Raw genomic sequence first — 19,245 nt, 5'->3', positions numbered from 1 at the left:
TAAAGTCCCTTCTCGGAGTAGCAGTGCACGCATGGCTGGCGTTTGCTTCGACATATGCAAATGGTTTAGTTCCACTTGGGACCCGTTCCCAGAGGCCCTCCTTTCCTGTGATGCTCTGAATTTGCGAACCGCGAGCCAAGGCTTTTTTCGGCATCTGGAGTGATCTGTGAAGGCGAGGGATCCTCCGCCTTGCATGGCATGCGTGTTCTGAGAACAGCCCGGTTCCTCGGGCTAGCCTCCGTCAGCATCGCCGCTCACCTCGGCGTGCTGCTGCCGGCTAGTGTATACTAAATCATATTGGCGCTGTGCAAGAGGGGTTTTGCCTAGAAAGACCGAGTTGTCGAGCACGAGAAGTTTTCAGACTGAAAGTAGACGCTGGGTGTATCGCGTTTTGCGACTATTGGGCTAAAACAGTGAGCGGGACGCAACTTATTGCTTGACGGGAAGAAGCAGTGGCAGCAAGGGGGCTGATGTTATTTCGGCAAAAGAGCGGCGAGGACGAATTGTAATTCTTGTCTGGAGCCCGCAGTGGATTTAGGGGTTAATCTGAGGAGCACTGGGTGAAAAGGGAGCAGAATGCGCGTTGATTCTTGACTGGAAGTGTCGGTGGCGTCGCTTTTTTTGTTTTCTTGTTGGAGAGGCTGCCTCTTGCGCAGCTCGTCGGCTCTGTATAGCGGGATTAAGTTAGCTTGAGTGGAAGCTTTCCTCCCTTCCTTGCACAAATAAAACGAGAGCCTCCGGGCTGCCGGAGCGGTGTTAGCGTTTCCTCTCCGCAGCCCCGTGCGCTGCCTGCCTGGCCGACCGGCCGGCCAGGCAGTGGGAGCAGCGCACACAGCCCCCACTCTCCGCCCCTTTCCAGGGGAGGTCAGAGACGCTTCTCCCCCCTTCCCTTTTTCCCTGAGCCGAGTTCTCAGGCAGCTGCGTACAATGCTGGGAGCTAGCCAGCAGCAGAGACAGATGGCGGAGTTATTAGATGTGCATCATACGATTCCCTTCCTGCCACTCGCGTTTTAATCAAATTAAAACAAAAAAAGAAAGCGCAGGAGAGGGGGCTGTGGGGGGGGGGAGGGAGTCAATTAACCGCATTTGTATTCTGCGCAATAATGGACCCGGTTCCACTCTTACCCCAAGGCAGCGGAGTGGAAACGGGAAGGGGGGAAAAAGCGACACGGGAACGAAGAACCCCGAACGGCGCACCAATTCCATGGAAAAGTTGAAGCGCCCGCGTGTGTGCTAGGAATTAGGGTTTATGTCGAGGGTTGGGACTCCTTCCAGGTTCGCTGTGCAAAGTTAACTGTCTGACAGGAGAGCCTTGGCCACCTCCTTCCCTCCACCTCCCCCTTCCCCTGCCTGCATCTCCCCCCTCCACGTCAAGAATGGTTTCGTCCTGCTTTGCATATTCACCATGCCTGGCCTGGCCATATGGGAAAATGCAACTGAAGGAATTGTTGTGAAAAAAGGGACAGCGAGTTTGAAATAAAAGTTGCTAGAGTGGCACTGAGGAGGAGGAGGAAAAAAAGCGCACGAGACCATGTACTGTGCATACACAATCCCGGGCATGGGCGGCAACTCTTTGATGTACTACTATAATGGCAAGGCGGTAAGCGAACTCTCTAATTAAAGGTGTAATTTTGACACGTTGTATTGTCGCAGGGACTGGCATCACAAGGAGCGCTCTTTGCTTTGAAAGTTTTTCAGCTCTTGTTCTCTCCATCACCCCCTTGACTTGCGATCACCCTATTGCTCCTTGAAGGATTTAATGTTTGTTATGCTGTTTTCAGAATATTAGAATGTGCTTGCAAAACAGAGTTTAGCACCCTTTGATAAGCCCTTATATTTTCTGCAATCTCCCTTTTTATGTGTGTGTACATGTTTCTAACCAGTCTTCAATGATAATTCACATGTCTTTTTATAGCGCTAAGAGGCTGTCCTTTGTGGTAGTAGCAAGCGCAATATGTGTATGTATTAGTATCCCTCCTAACGTTTACATTGAAATCACTATGCGTGCTTTATTACATTGAAAATGTGCATTTGAGCATTTTGGAGGTTTATGCTTTTGGAAGCGGCACAGTTAGCAATGAAACGGCCGTGTACTTTGGTACACGAAGCAGTGTCGTTTTTGACACACGGTTAAACGATCGTGCCTGAGATACGGTGGTATTGGCAGACATCAGCGTGGTGGCATAGCGACATGGGCCATAGATTGTCAAGAGATGGTATTTAATCGTGTTTCCAATGAGACGTTGTTAAAAGACTTTAAGCTTAATGTGAGAACATTGAAAAGTGAGGATTAGCAATAAGGCGGCGTGCAACAGGGGGCTGTCAATAGTTAAGTACACGGCTACAGTTTGATATAAGCAGACAAGTGGTATGTAAAGTGAGACCGTGTCACAGTGCAATGTCTTTGGTAGAAGGTTGCCAAAAAGCTGTTCACTATGCCAAGAATGCTGAATAAAGGGGTCAACATGAGGTGGGAGACGCTAGGGATGAGAGATGGTCAAAAGACAGTGTTAACAATCTGCAGTGATGGCATGTTTGAACAAAAAGCTCCCTTCATGCCCATTATTGCAGCCAAGTCAGTTGGACTTTGCGGCTTCTACTCTCGCTTCCCAAACACAACAAATGCTTTATTGAAGAAAAATCTATGGTATTTTGTGAATCACCCCAGCAGAAGGTTTACACTTGCCATCTGGAGTTTTCTTTTTTCCTGTGGGCCTTGGGAAACCCTGCAGTATTTGTATATATTTATAAGAGGGATGGTGGGATGGAGGAGAGGCGCAGAAAGGCAGCATGTGTGATACCGTTGCTAACTGTAGGCAATTGTGTGAGATCGTTGAAAATGTGCATAGTCCATAATTAATAATTTGAGGTGGGGTTGCTCTATCTTCTCTGAACTTCGTTGTCAGTGTTTGTTGGTGTCTAGGTGTCAGTGGAATAGTTTGCATTCTTTGAACCCAGGTCTATTTCTGCTCCAACGTGAAGATATCCTGACAGTCCTACCTGTCCAGCCACCACTCTATATATTGTTTATACCGGGAAAGTGTATGGGGTACGTGGGATTGTAAATTTCAATCTTTTAAAGGGGCATTCTCAAATGATGGCTTGATATCCTTTTGCAGTGAGTAGTTTACTCCATTTTTTAATAATTTAAAGAATTTTGTGGCAATGTCAATTTAACTCAACAGATGCCATTTAGAAAGCAACATTTAGCAATTTCTAAGGTAATGCATGTTATTAATTGGATAGTGACGATTCTGTGTAGACTGACGGCATCCTGCCTTTCGTCTAGGCCATGATGAGATGTGCCCTCTATAAAGCTGGCATTCCTCTGCCTGGCATGGCTCACTTTCGCAGCATAGTTTTGTTAAAGAACATTGCTTTGCCAGTCGGATTGTATTATTTCTATTTTAAATCTATCAGAGGTATGTTTACAATTTTGAGTTTGATCATCACTTGATTTGCTTTCTGTGGTTTTGTTCAAACGTGAAGAATCGAAATCCTTTATGAAGTAGCACAGGGTTTTCCCTGTTTGGCACTTAACCAGGAATAAGGCGATGATGTGGTACATGCAAAACATTAAAGCACGCTCTTTAAAATAAAGTAATACATTCAGTTTTTTCACCTGATTTATTTTTCTAAGATTGTTCCTGGCCATGTCATCACTGAATTGCAAAAATATTTTCTGGAAGTATAGCATTTTGGCAGAAATTATAAAAATAAATCTTACGCCATGTGGTTATATTAGTGGCTGCTAACAGATGCCTTCTATGTGTGGTTATTAGTCAAACATACCCGCTATACTCATTCTTTTTTGCACTACGCTGAAGGGCCTTCTTACACCAAGCTTGCATGTTGTATGCATTTTGTAGATTGGTATATGGTGTAAGAGCTACCGCTGTAAAACCATCTTGAGATGCCAATGGCCAACCATGAAAAAGCTTTCTGTGCTCGTTCCACAAACAGTTTTTGTTTATTATAGCATACACATTGCGTTGGCACAGATTCCTCCATTGTACAGTTTTTGATTTGGTGCCAGGCATCTTGCGGAGAATGTGAGTGGCATGCTCTGACTGTTGAAAAAACGCTTTGTGTTTATCCGCGGCTTTTAGCGGCTTATTTTCTTCACACGTTTTGAAATCATGTTGGACTATCTAGAGCTAAACCCATCATGTACACATTTCTGATGGACTTACATTTTTTACATTTATTCTTTTCCTCAATTGAAAGTAAGCTGCAGGAGCCATCATCCTTTAGGGGGAACACAGGCATGAACGGATGTTAAAAATATTCTGGACAGAGTTTTTGAAGAGAAACTCGTGTACTTTCACACATCAATTACTTAAAAATTGTAAAGCAGAACAGAGCATAAATGTTATCTGTAGCAACAATGTTTCATTTTTAAATGTTGTACATTTGTTTTAAACCTCTAGACTTGAGAGGAACCCTACATTTGATTTTTACTTATGTCTAAAATCATTCAATGGGATCCCTCTCCAACATTAAATGCTATCATTTGCAAAGACAGTGCCACAAATGCATGTTCAGTCATAAAGCAGATATTGAGAATTCCGATAAACCAGATTGCCTAGAGACCATTCAAATAGCGGCATTCTGCGGTATAAATCACATTTCCGTAACACAACAAACTTGAGTGGTGGATCTTGTACTTATCTGTTTTCAACGTAATGTAGATTAATATTTTCCATTAATTTCACTGCTCTCATATCTGGAAATATTTAAAAGTAAAAAAATGAAACGTGGTACGTCACAATCAATTTAATGGTAGCTTGCGTTTTATGTATATTTAAGCTCTGTCTGAGTTAGGTCCTGTATGACAATGTTCCCCTTTTATGTGTAAAAAAAGTCTTTCTATGTACATTTCATTCTACTTTTTTTGGGTGCTGTTGTATGAATTAAAGTGTAGGGTCAACATCAGAGGTGAAATGATTTATTATGAATGCAATTGCAATAACAATGGGTCAGTTTATCTTGTGTCTCAAAGCTTTTCCACTTCTAAACAATCACAATTGTTTTTCCCTCAAAATTTAAAATGATCCCAACTTTGTTAAAGGTACTTTTATGTCAAAGACGTCCATACATATTGTTTTTTTAAGTATACATAGTCGCGTAAAAATATAACTATTAATAATGCAACACATTTTGAGTGCATTCTTGTGTTAGAACAAGGTATACAAGGACATCTGACTAGAATGTTAAAAAGGATGTAGCTTTGTAAAAGATTTTAAGGAACATACAGTTTTCATTAATTATTTTAGACTTAATTGTAACCATGAACAAATGCAAAAAAGCATATTCTGTATAGAAACATTGCATTAATAGCAATATATGCAGGCAATGTGCATTGATTTGAATTTGGTCTGCAGCTATACTTTATATCCTGCAGTTATGGGCATTTAATTTTAGTATTTTGCAGTTTTCAAAAGGAATATTTTTCTAAGTGCTACATTTATTAGTGGAAATAAGACCAACTGCTTATCGGTTTCCATTGAATGTGATGGAGACATCGATGGGATGAATATTACTAAGGCACATGCAGATAAACACAATGTTCTACAGTGCTAGCCCTGAAATGGTGCTTGTTCAGGCGCTGCTTTGATTGCCTGCTGAAGCTTCTGTATGCCAACTTCCCACATGGCAGATATTATGCTTCCAATTTCTGAAAATCCCAGAGGGGGACGCATGTGCTTGCCATGCAATAACGTGTGGTATCATTCCCCAAAACGGACTCCTTTCATAGGTATGGATTCAAGACTGCAGGGTTCGGGTTGACATAAACATCTAATGTCTTTACACTTCTATCCAAATAACTTACACGAAATCCTATTGAAGAATTGTTTTCTTCCTGTTCAAGTCCAAATGTGTTTTACATTACATCAAATTCACTGTGAAATTGCTGCAGAATCCTATGAAAGGGGACTTTGTAGGAATTTCTTTACACAAGGTCGTTTTGTCTGTGCTTTGTATACAAGTCTTTAAACACATAGAGCATTATATGAAGCTAACTAAGCCACTGTGGTGTGCACTGTTAGATGAACAGAGTCTGATGAATTTGATAAAGTGCAGGCCCTTAGTTGCACCCCAACCCTACACACATCCTCTGTATGGTCTCAACTTACTAAAAATGAGCTTGTTAGCTGCGACTCGGCATCATTTCCTCAGAAGAACAGTCGAAGGTGCATGCAGAATCTGTGGTAATCGCACCAGCATGATGCTGCGAAAATGCTAATTTATCTTCCAGCACAATAAATGGCAATTCAGAGCCTAGAATTATGTGAGCAATGTACTTTTACGAGATGGGTTACTTTCATATAAAGAGTTGTAGATATCCTAAACATATTTGCCACTTTCAAATACATAATACACATTTTTAGGATTATATACTATACCTACTGAAGGACAAACTTGTCACTCAGAATAGGTTTTAAACGTGCGTTGGTAGTCGGGAAAAATGGTGGAATGCCATCATGTTTTTAATGCAAATATTTGTGTATGAGATGACCTAAATATGCTGCATCATATGAAGGGCTGCATTGCACTTGAAACCCAGATCAATAACTGAAATTAAATGGAAGTGAAAGATCCGCCCCAGCTGCCCTGCTCACCCCCACAATGGTGTGGTTGGTGAAAGCATGCAAGGACTATTTCAAAAGTTGTGCCGAATCAGACCGGGTCAGACTGGCAAAAAGGCAGCTTATTGAGGCCACTGCCTGTTTTGCAGCAGACCGAGCACAGTGCTTCACTTCAGGAATAATACCAGACGCGCATGAATAATCAATACATTTTAACAAAACCATCACTTTTCATACATTCGTATTAAGAAAAGTATACAAAGCTAAAAACTGAAAATGAAGTACTCCTGTCCATAAAAGAAAGGCACCCCACTTAACAAATTATTGGGAAATTTAGTGCAGTTAACACTGTATAGGATACCGGAATTCATTGACTATTGAGACAATGTCGGAAAAATGACAGTCTGAACCCAGCATGGTCTAGTCTTTTATCGCAGCAGGATTGGTCTAGAGGCTTAATGCTGGTGTACATTTCGGTGTTGGAAAATGGGCACAGGATTGGAATCGGAGGCCAGCGTCATTGATCTATGGTTTCCCAGCCTAGCTCAATGTTTGGTCCCATGGAAATAGCGAAGTCTTCACCGTCACAATTTCAGTTGGGTTTTATTGATGCGTGAGTGCGATTCATTTTTCACAACAGTGGCCCTTTGCACGGTAATTTTGTTAGAGAAACTTTTCAGGAGTATGCTGCAGCATTCTCTGTTGACATTATCCTCCAAGCTGGCGTGCCTAAGTAGAAATGACCAACACAAGGGTTTTCATTTTAGAGACCCGTGTTGCCTTATGACTGAAGGTAATGAAGCACATACATATTTTTCAGCAAACTTATGTTCAGCACCACAGGCAGGGAACACACCATATCCCTCCAATACTTTGGAAAAGCACATCGATATGTCTTACATCACGGTAATCTACAGCTCTGAATTCGGGGAATGCGTCCCAGGAATGCCTACATTTCAACACCAATTCGGGGGAAACGGACTGTTGCTAGATGACCTAGCATTCCTAGCCAAGAGAACTTGCCAGAAGTCCTTGAATAACCATCTGAACCAACAGAGGTTCTTTTCCCTCATTCTGAATCTTAAGTAGCGGTGCTACTTGTCAATTTCCTGTTGGTCCTATGCAATGATATGCGTTGCTGTAGCAGCTACCCTTCTAGTGTATGGACCACAAGCTGTCCCTTTAACCAAGCATCTCGTAGCTCCCAAAAAACCAGAGAGCAACTCTTTTCTCATGGGGTATGGTGCTTGATGCACAGCAAGTAGGTCAGTCCCAATGTAGTGTCTAACCTTGTTCAAACTTCGGGGACATCCTTTCCAGGATCGGGGAGAGTCTGGATACAAAATGGAACATAACAAATATGCTTTCCCACCATGGACTTCATGGACAGCTTGCTGGGCCTGCCATTCAGAATCTATTGAAGCCATTGCAAAGAGGTAATCTCAAGCTTTGAAGGAAGATGGTGGCTTAATCAAGAAGCCTCTGGTTGTAATAATGATCTACCTCTCCAAAGACTTGCCCTCTCTGAGAAAGAGACCTTGTTGGCTTTGTCACATGGACCTCGGCACGAAATCTCAGGTTCAGAAGAAACACCTGGACCAGATAAGGGAAAGAGAAATATGGATCCAGGAGGAAATGGACCAAAGAAAACCCCTGCTTCTCATAGTCTCACTTTTTGCGGCACAAACGCTATGCTGAAGACCCAAGCAACTCAAAATGGTACTTTGCAGCCCCATAGAACAGTCTCTGGAAATGTACACCACTTGTCCCTTTCTTTAAAAGCCAGCGTGACGGGTGAAAGCAGAGCCTTTCCCCTCTTTAAAGTGAATAAAGGAAATACATAAAATATAAAGAGAACTGTTTGCTGGGCTTTCCACAGACATTTCTTACAACACACAGATTGACCTGCTGGCCACAGAACGGAACCAAAATTAACTCTGGATGGAGGGATGAGTTTTCTGCAGCAAAAGAGTGAGGGAGCTGCTGCTTAAGCCCCTTAACACATGTGAACTCTCCAGAATCAATTCCAAGATGTCAGATGGCCTATTTAAAGACTCCCTCCAACTGATCAGAACTACACTGTCTCCCAGTGACTAGGCATGCTCGGACAGCTCATGTGACCTTGCAGAGTAGCTGAGATTCAGAGCGCAGAGCCGACGAGTTACAGAGTGGGAGTTTGGAGGAAGCTTGGGACGAGAGCAGGAGGAGTTTGAGCATCTGCAAGGAGGCAATCAGGATAGGTGGCGTTGACTAATAGGGAGGTAATATGTAGGGATATCAGGAGTGTGAAGGGGGTGAAAGGAGATCAGATGAGTTAAGGAAAGGAGGAAGGAGCCGAAACGAGTGAGGAGGAAAGGAACAACATCAGGTGAAGAGGACATAATTTTGCTGATGTGAAATGGGGGCTGATAGAACTACATGGAGAGGAAAGGTAGACCAATGTGTTCAGGAAGAGGTTGCTGGTGACCATGGAGGAGAAAAAGTGAAGAAAAGGGACACCAGGAGTAAGGAGCAATATGGTGAATGAAAGAAGACTGTGGGTTTAAGGGGGAGAGCTAAGAGTAAGCAGATATGCGATCTCTCCCTGAGCCAAGAGATTGTGATAAGCAGTATTGTCACTAGAGAGGAGAAGAAGCCAATAACCTTAATGTAGAGAAGGAGAGACCAAGGGTATATGACAGAAAGGGATCCATGATTTGATGAGTGCACAACTCGCTGACTGTTTTGTGTGGTATCCAGAGACTTTTTGTTGTATTCCAAGACTTTTGTTGACCTAGAGTCTTGGAATATGTACATTGTTGTTTTTGACGAACCCAAGGAACAAACGATACTGTAAAGCATTGTGAAAGACACTTTACAATTCTCCCACCATCCTGACAAAGTTGTATGCATTGCAGCTATCGTGTTGTCAGTAGAGTTTTATACTGCTCAGCTTCAAAAGAGGAAAGTGGGTGCAGAGGAGACTGAAGGTTGAGGAGAGGGGCTTGTTTTTAATGTTGTTCAGTTTGTCCTTCAGACACCACAGTCCACAATTTCCCTGCATGAACCTACCTCATAAGAAAAGCTCTTGCAACAGTGGCAGGGAGGTGGTGTGTGGGTGGCATTTCGATATGTGTAAAATAACACAAACAGATGAAATAAAATAGTCTCAGTCATTTGGATTGAAGAGCTATGTATGCTTGCACTTGTTACATTTAAAAGATGTACATTTGCAATAGAATAGATTTTTAAATGGTATGCATAAACCCAACCTGCTACCACAGAGCATTAGTACAGTTGAGTACCTCGAGGCTGGATAGATGCACTCCATCTGAGAGCCGCAGGATTCCGTTCAGTGCTCTCTGACAGGTATGTTCCAATTTGTAAATTTGTCTTAAACCCAGATAAAATCACACACATTAAACTTGATATTACAGGTAGAAGTGTGCCATTTCATATAGTGAAGTATGTGAATTCTATACCTGAAATATGCAATCCCTTTCTCAGCAAGCTGCACTTGTCTGATCACTCTGGTAATGAATCTTTGCATATAGTCCCACAGACACGTTGCATTGAGAAAAGGCATGGACTTATGGACTCCTATTCTGGAGCTGCCGAGAAAGGGTGGAAACCTTTAATAGCCCCCTCCAATTAGAAAAGAAAGGCAGGACTGAAGCTACATATCCTTGTGTGTGTAGTATGAGGTCGAATAGGAGACTAGGAGTGCACTCATACCATTTTCTAATGGTAGTTCACTCCCTCTTTCCTAATCTGTCTGTTCTCTAGTTCTGTAACCAGTTCTTCTAACATATCTGGGGAACGCATTTAAACATTTTTCTCCAGGCAGCCGACTACCTCCTTCAGAAAGGGTGCTTGTGCTCTAAATGGGCTCTTGCACTTGCATTGGATCAAGGTATACATCTGGGTGTCCTCAGTACAGGACAGTTCACTTCATATCTCTACATTGTGCCTTATATCAGAGCAGACAATAGGGGACCCATCTGTACTGATCTCCCATCTAGTCTCCAAACGCATAGGTAAAGCAGCTTAGTTAGGAAAGTAACATTAATCCTTTAGAACCAATGAAAGAATTGTGCTGGGAATTCCAAGTTGGTGCACATTCCCCCAGCAGGCTTTTAGCTAATATAGACGCTTCACATTTTAATCCGTATGCAAAGGAGCCTCTAACCCGATATTGCCTAATCTATCAGATTCCCCATAGGCATGACAATCAAACACTTAAATGGTGGAATCAAAATAATGCACTTAAGAATACTTTGGTGGATTTCAATTGTCACTTCAGAGTCACTTTCTACTTATGTAACTAGTTTATAGTAGACTGGACAGTTTTGTTTAACGGGCAATGTGTACCACATTTCCAAGTGTACAGAAATACGTTTTCATAGTCAATGTGACTCTCGTTAAAAAAGAATTGCTTAGTATTAAAGCTGGATTATCTTACTCCGGAGAGGAAAACTAAAATAAATATCCCATAACGTTTGATGCCCTCCTCAAACTGCCTTTTATGACGCAGAGGAATCCATTTTGTCAGTGGAATTTATCTCAGTAGAAAATAAAGATACATTTGTGGATTAAAAAGAAAAGGTTGCAGTGAGCAAACAAGCTCTCCATTTACTCTGAGTGATGTGGATATTTCCTCAGGAATTAATAATATAGAGTTTGTCAAAGTTGTACATGCTGAAGGAATGTTCATTAATGAAAAGCTTTTTTGCTAGAACTATAAGCAAACCTCTGCATACCGTTCTACAGATTTTTTTTTTGCAAAGTACAGAAAGTACCAAAGTATGAAAAATTGACTTCTCGCTGAAACTGTTGTTGGAATATTGATGAAAATATGTAAGGAATAGTACCTGATATTTCTGCCATACTTGAGAATTCAACAGTAATTTGTATTTTCATACTCTTTTCTCCACAACTATTGGCAAGTTTGCATTGTTTAGAAGTTTTAATTGAATGGAATGCCTTTTTAATATGGAAAATCTTTTAATGTTTTTTTTGTCTTGTTTTCGTTTTCTGTGCGCCCTGAGGCCCACGAGCATGTGGCGCCTAACAAGAACTAAAATAAATAAATAAAATAAGGCATACCAGAAATCTACAAAAAATGCATGGAAACATACACATGTGTTCCTAGTGAAGTAGAAAGTGTGAATTTATCTGGAAGATGCCCACAATTGTTGTCCATTTGACTGTACATAGTAATGTAGCCTGCGGCAATATTTGTGGAATTCTGGTAATTTGTTGATTCAGCAGTTGATGGTTCAAAATTGTTCCATTCCTCTCCCCCCACTGCCATCATTTATCGTAGTGTGTTCTGTGGAAGCCTAGGCGTCTGATTGTTTTGTGGGTTACTGTGCTGGCCTCATAACGAGAAATTAATATAAAAAAACTTGGAAACGAAATGCAACCTAATAAGTGTGTCTTCATGTCGCAATTACTCTGTAACGAGTCACCCCTTTCTTGGCACAGATCCTGCATTGATACATGAGTACTCCGACATGGTCAAGTTAGACATCCAGAACAAATGTTCTCCAATCCGGGCATAGTTTGCATTCATTGCAAATGAAAAACTTGTCATGAAGACACAAAATCCTATAAAAACAAACAAAATGGACATATACTGATTCAGGACCCATGTAGTGCAGATAAAAAAAGTGAATGATTCTTAATTTCCTTTATTTCCACCAAGGCATTTGATAGTTATGCAAGTGCATAGCATTACATTTCTTTTTCCAATTTAATATTGCACTACCTTAAAGATTTGTTTTAGTTTTTATTTTTTATTGAATGTATTTTGCTACTGTTTGCCCAGTGATTTTTGTATCTTTACTTGCTAGCACTGGCATACTCTAGTTGTAATTTTCTTTCTGCTTGAGTTCGTTACTTTTATGTTGATCAAATCACAATCTCTTAACCCTGGCAATTCATGATGCCCTGACATGACATAATGAATCTAACTTCAGAACAGCCATTCTTGTTCTCAATCGCCTGGCTTTGGCATTGGGAATCTCTGAAACTTCACTAGCATACCTGTAGATTCTTACAAGCAGGTGCATGACTAATCAGTGAACTACGAAAATGCAACTACATTACACCAACCCTGATAGACTCCCATTGATTGCCCCTCCACGCCTTCAATGTCTACAAGACCTGTTGCGTACCACATCCATGCTTATATGGCTATGGAATCCCATCTAGTGTAGAAAGGCAAAGTAGCCCAAGAGACATGAAATAGCCAGACCTCAAGCTCACAAATGTAAAATCTCCAGAAAATAATGTGCCCTGTATTAGGTTTCCAGTGCATCAACAGTTCCTTAAAAACGGACTTAACGCTTCAGTAACCTCTCATCCAACACAGTACATCTTGCCCTGCAACCACCAGTGACCTCGCATCCTCCTGACCCTCTCTGGAAACCTATCATGTATTGCTCCCCTGGAATTTTTCTTTCACAGCTAGCAGCACCTATTGCCATATTAAATAGAACCCCAAGAATTTGGCCATTACATTTTTAAATCTCTACACAATTTGTATCAGAGGAGTCTCTGCTGAATAAACACTAATATTCCTTGCAGTGATTGGCTCTACAGTTTTCTCGGTATACCCTCAATGTTTATTCGGTTTATTTGTTGTTCTGATGCGCCCAATGATAAAATATTGCTTAGAAAGTCAGTGGGTGGGGGAGGAAAGAGGGAGTAATGCGGATATCGAGGACCCTCACAGCGAAGTCTTCGGGCTGTATTCCAGATTCTAAAGGGAAGGAAGGACTGGAAGGGAGGGAAGAGGCTTGACTAGAGGAAGTCTGGGATACGTTAATATAGAAGCATGGGGCCCACATTCTGGATCATGACTGCATAGTTCAAGTTGGGGGTGAAGACTGAAATGGCAAGAAGTGTGGGCAGGAGATGTCAGTTAAGGCACCATCCAGAACTTGGCGCAAAAAGGGAGGAAGGGAGGGAGGATGAGAGTGAGTGAAAGACAAAGTAAAGTAAGGTGGAAAAATAGTGGTGGTTGGATGTAAAAGCCATAGGAAAATATACCAGGACCTGTGTGATGTGTTCACGGTGGGATAGGGAGAAAGGGATGGGACCAACTAAACATTTAAATTTGGTTAGATACAATCGTTAATGTTAGCAAGGGGTGGTGTGCTGATAAATGCAAGGGTAAGCAGTGTAGGACTTTAAGAGATCCAGCTGCAGTGAAATTGGCAGTGTCAGTATCTTGGAAGTCAAGTTGGGACACTCATGGTTCCGTTGGAGCTCCCAGAGATTGATGGAGATGGGAGGGGGTGGCCAGTGACATAAGTTCTTACATGTTAAGAGCTTCACTTGGAACTTGGCCAGAGTAGCAGGAAGAACCTGCCAGTGACTAGACCAACAAGTGGCGTCCTTTTCCTGCCGGATGTGATCCGCCTGTAGGAGCCAGTTGTCCATATTATGATCAGCTGGAAAGGGGGCATTTAAATCCCCATCATGGCCTTTTCCTGAAAAATGAAACTAGTGCTTGGCCCAGTCGCGTGAGCTAGATTGTCCAGTTGTTAGTCAACCAATGCATCCACTTGGGTCTCACGATTTACTGGGTGTGCGTTGCGCATCTACTAACTAGTCTGCTATGGCAGTGTAATTTATTTTATTTATAATGCGCTGGGACAAGGCCCACAGCCATGGAAGCGCAGAACTAAACATACAACCAAGAAACCTGAAACCTAACTCTTGGGGCCATACCTAGTTGGACCAATATTCAGACAGTTTGGACTTCCACAAATGTTGAAGGATGCTGGGCTATCATTCAAATAGGTTTAAAGGATGCCAGGGATGCGCACAACCTCAGCTCTGGTGGCGATGCATTCCAGAAGCAAGATCCTACCATTGGAAAGGAGCCATCCAACACCATCTTCACTTTGGCTTTAGGGATCAGCAGGAAGCCAGAGTTGTTAGGTCTGAGTGTATGTCTTGCTGGTAAATTTACCAGCAAAGACAAGTAGGTTGAACTTTTTCCAAAGTACAGGAATGCGCAATACACGTTTTCATGGGAGCCAATACAGAGATTCTTTCCTCGGATACATGGTCAAACATGTGCAGGCCACAGACCACTCTGACAACATTATTCTGGACCACCTGAAGGTAGTTAAGTTCGCCTTGTCCTATGCCCTGTAGTAGGCTTGAACAGTAGTCAATGCGAGACCCGATAATGGCTCGCGCTAGGGTGGCACAGCTGCTTACATCAAGTAACGGGCAAATTTGTGCCAAGAGCTTGATGAAATAGGAGGAACAGGATACTAGATGGCTGACATGAGCTCTCATGCTGGGCTCCTGATCCAAAACAACTCCCAGGGTCTTAACCTTCAGAAGTGTTTTAAGAGAGCAACCAGCCACTTTGAAAGTTTGAAATGCCGAGTCCAGAGTCTTTAAGCAGTGCCGACAATCATGATTTCCGTCTTTGAGTTATTGAGTGCCAGCCCATTAAGCAGTGAAATAAAAGATGGCATTGATTGTCAGTGTCAGCCACATGGTTCCCAGTAAGGGCGATGAGACACTGGGTATCATCTGCATAGTGAGCATAGATTACCTGCTTGGACTCCAGAAGATCAAGCGGAGGCGAGGTGAAAAGATTAAATAACGCAGGGGACAAACACAAGCCCTGGGGGACTCCACAGGGCAATATTAAACCCTCAGCACAGGCATTGTCACCATAGACTATTGTTCACTCCTTCAAGAAAGAGAGAACCCATCCCGCTGCTTCAGGAGAGAAACCAACTGATTCATGACGTCTGCAAGGTATGGTCCACCAAATCAAAGGCTCCAGTCAGGTCTAGGTGCTTTCAGCATGGCTATTTGCCCCTTATCAAGGTGTTGCAAGATATTGGTCTTCAGATTCAACAGAGTGGATTCTGTACTATGACGACATCTAAAACCTGATTGTTTAGGGCCCCGATTATTATGAAGGGCAAGAAACCCTTGTATTTGTTGGTGGGTGATCTTGTCCAGCATGTTTAGCAGAAAGGGTGTGTTAGTTATGGTGCAATAGTTGGTTGCCAAAGAAGGATCAATTAAGGGTTTCTTTAGTAGAGGAGAGATCCAAGCCTGCTTGATGGAGGTAGGACCTGAACTTTCAAGAAAGGATACATTCACAAATTTGGTGATCGAGAGCAAGAAGATTGGTGCAAGATTTTACAATAGCCCATGGGCAGATGCCACCTTTACAGATGGTTGGACTCAATTTTTCTAACCTATCCAACATAATCACATCTGTTGCTTTAGAAAATAAAAAGCGTGGAATGTGGTCCAGAGCTCTACCGGAGCTTAATATTGGTTCCTTAACCAATAGAAACTTTCTATTGGGTGTGATGGGACACTTGATGTTCTCAATCTTACTTTGCATAAGGCAATGGATGTCTAGGCACAAATTCACATCCTTGGCGACTGAGGAGGGCGGACACATGTGTTGTAGCTCTTTTAGGACCTTAAACAGTTCCCTTTAATTAGAAGAGGCGCGCCATTTATTCTCGTCTCGTAAAACGGTTTCTTGGCATCAGATATCCTGTTTGAGTCCTTGCTGCCAGGGTGTATTGGTCTTTATCCTCCAAAGAGAGAGACTTCTGCTATCTTTTAAAGGATATGAATTTTTCGGATGTCAGACGTGTACCATTTTTTCTTACATTTTTAAAAACATTTTAGGAGACATACTCTGACACTTTTGGAAGGAGATGAAAATATGGAACTGTTCTAGCCTTAACCCATGGGAAACAACCCAATCGAGGATTCTACCGCCAATATGCAAAGGTGGCGAATGTGTTGGGTGAAGCTTAAGCTCTGTAGAGTATCCTGTGTAGATTTGGCCAAGGAGTCCTTTGGGTCATTAAAGCCAAGGCTCATGTCTCCCAAAATGAGCACCTTCGAATGGGGCTTTAGTGATGAAGAAATTCAGCTACTGAATTGAGTAAGAAAATTCAGCATATTCTGAGGCGGGCGATAGATCACAGGAATGTTTGCCATGATGTTATGGTCAATTTGCATTTCAGCGTGCAAAGTTTCACAGTCTGCAATACTTGTAGAGTTAATCATATTGATGTTCAAGGTCTCCCGAAAAATAAGGCTACACCACTAACCTTCCCAGTTTGCTGATTGGCTCTTAAGATTCTGTATTTCTGGGGCACTGCAAGTGGCAGAGTAGGTCATGAAGCCTGGACTCCGTTATGGCACAAATAGCAATTACATACTGAATAATGAGGTCAGTGACTTCCGTTGTGTCCTTTATCAATGATCTAGTATTTAAAAGCAAATACTTCAGAGTTTTTCTAACCGCCCAACTGTCATCACAATTCAGATGGGAGGAGATAGGAGGATAATGGACTGAAACCGCCAGGCTTTCTTTAACAGAGTGTTTCCCAGGTGTATTATTATTCATGGAGGTAGGCGCAAGGTTAGTAATCAAGGGAACATTACCTACGCATGTCAGGTTTTTAGAGGAATCTTCAATTTCGCTACTGGTATGGTTCGAAAGCAGGCCAAGGATATAACTCTGAATTTGCATAGTCTCTTTGAGTGTGCCTGTTCTACTGGTGGTTGGGAGGGTAAACATGTCATTTTCAATGGTATTGCCTGGTTCACCGGGCAATAGAACAGGTACCTGGAAACCATGTGATGAGTCAGCCGAAAAGCTTAAACTTTCTACCAGCACTGAGTCCTTTAAAAAAGCACTCATATTAGGGTTGAGTGCCAGATCCAAATATTCGATAATACACGCTCTATTCTGAGCACCTACGTTTCTGGCCAGCATCAGTGTATTGGAGATAGAAGACCTGACAGTCTCTTACCTCGGTACCAAAGTGAATTGTCCCAGATGCAAACTGGCGATAACTGGCCAAGCTAACACGCCGCCAACGTCGTTTCAAGGGCCGGTTATCCTGGGAGCTGCCGTTCGAGTGAACTACCACGTGCGCCTTACTCTACAACCGGAGAGCAGGTGGCAAAGCACACAAGTGCGAAAGACGCGCTTTACGAGGTCTGGACAAAAACCTACAATGCCCGGATAATCAAATCTAGAAGATGTATTTCACATAGACCCCAATTATCAAGTTAAAGTGGCCTAAGTAGCCTAATAGATTGAAAGATGAACAAGCAGTCCTTGCTGCTTGGAATGGTAGTAACAGAATCCCTACGTAATGCGAAAGCTCTTCACCAACAATGTGAACATACACAATAATGTTTTTCTCTCCGATTCAATCACAAGACAAATGTGTGTGAGAAGCACTACACAAGCGTACCTGGGTCCTTTCGCTTGTCTGGATTGGATGGGGACACACTGCAGAGTCCACTTATGTAGGTCTGTAATAACATTTATAAAAGAATGCATGAGAAAGCACTGAATTTAAAAATTAAAATGTGTTCTGCATCCTGCGAACGGCATCTGAAGAAGACACGTGCAATGGTATATGCCCAAAGGTACTAACAAACCCAAGAAAAGAAGTTCTTCCAGTTACCAGCAACTTTTATTAAATGGAACACAGTAAATCTGGCAATTTAAAAACACTGCACATTTTGGGAAAGTAGAAAACCGAATTGGGCCCTGCATTGTAAACGTTTTCCTTTAAATGATTGAGAAACAGCTTTGCATGAAGAAGCATGCAGAGATATTAAAAAGGTAAACCTTTGACAGGAGTTTGATTACAAAGAAAGCGGTGTAATGTTTCTCTTTTTAATGTGACAATTGTAACGTGGAGAAGAACATGTATTTTAAATGTATTTGTGAATAAACAGCAGCTTTGGATCTAGAAGGGAAACTTGAAATTCCTTTCCCCAGCCACAGCAACATAAGAGGGGGCTGGATTGCTTCACGGAACAGAAAGCTAGTACATGAAGCTTATCCATACACTTTGATGTGGCCTTGTTTTTTTATAAGCAGGCCTGGTTAATGAAAACAAATGCTTCGCTTTTCAAGCATCCATTTGCCACTGGTCCCAGGCTAAAAATGTTACTCTTACCCTAAAAACCCTTACCAATACAACTAATATGGGCTGGGAAGTGATCTGCAATGGTCTCCATGTAATCCCATCTTCCCATCAGCCAGGTTTTATACCAGGTGGATGCGATTCTCACCTTCGGAGACTCGGAGTCTGGCTCAAGTGACAAAGGGACTGCATTACTTAATTAGCAGGGAGCTGGGTGAACAAATGGCCAGGGCAGCTTAATTCTAAAAAGCTTTCCGACACTGGTCCCCTGCAACCCCATTCTGTGGAGTCCTAAATGGCCGGGCTTTGGGTTTAAAAAGGAACTGATACCATATGGTTGTTAGGAAGCCAGGAACTGCCAATTCCATTTATAGTTTGTTAAACCCCTACTTGTAAAGTAAAATAGCGAACCTATTCACATTTTACATATGGGCTCCTATTTTTGTTCATAGTCTTTGAAAGAAATATCATAGAAGCTCACTTTTTGAAAAGCTCCATCAGCTGAATGCAAAATGGTATTTTGTTGATACTTTTTTAATTATGTAAATTATGTGAGTGCAGGTATTTTTGCACAGAAGTGACACATATATCTGTTTAGGCTGTTATTCTGAGAGAAAATGTTTATAAAAAATTCCTGGGGTTAGGGGGATATAAAAATCTATAATACTTACCATGGTATGCTGAGATGAAAATGGAATTAATTCATCTGA

At 42.1% G+C, this 19,245-nt stretch overlaps 1 protein-coding gene across 17 annotated transcripts in view; it reads left to right on the top strand.

Annotated features, from left to right (window-relative positions):
• TCF4 (transcription factor 4) overlaps window positions 1–19,245 on the top strand; it is a 1,236,777-nt gene that overhangs the window by 908,294 nt on the left and 309,238 nt on the right. Inside the window, exon 1 of one of the 17 annotated variants that reach the window (XM_069627026.1) lies at window positions 1,103–1,600. The exons of 15 other annotated variants lie outside the window; for them this stretch is intronic. In XM_069627026.1, the coding sequence (XP_069483127.1) occupies window positions 1,532–1,600 (69 nt within the window). In that variant the 5' untranslated portion in view covers window positions 1,103–1,531. Of the gene's footprint in view, window positions 1–1,102; window positions 1,601–19,245 lie in introns of those variants that run through there. One more of the 17 variants, XM_069627027.1, reaches the window with a different exon arrangement.

Source organism: Ambystoma mexicanum, chromosome 6p, assembly GCF_040938575.1.
Source record: "Ambystoma mexicanum isolate Mex_15411 chromosome 6p, UKY_AmexF1_1, whole genome shotgun sequence".
Lineage (NCBI taxonomy): Eukaryota > Metazoa > Chordata > Amphibia > Caudata > Ambystomatidae > Ambystoma > Ambystoma mexicanum.
The sequence above is the reverse complement of the archived record's forward strand: the minus strand, read 5'-3'. Positions and strand labels throughout refer to the sequence as shown.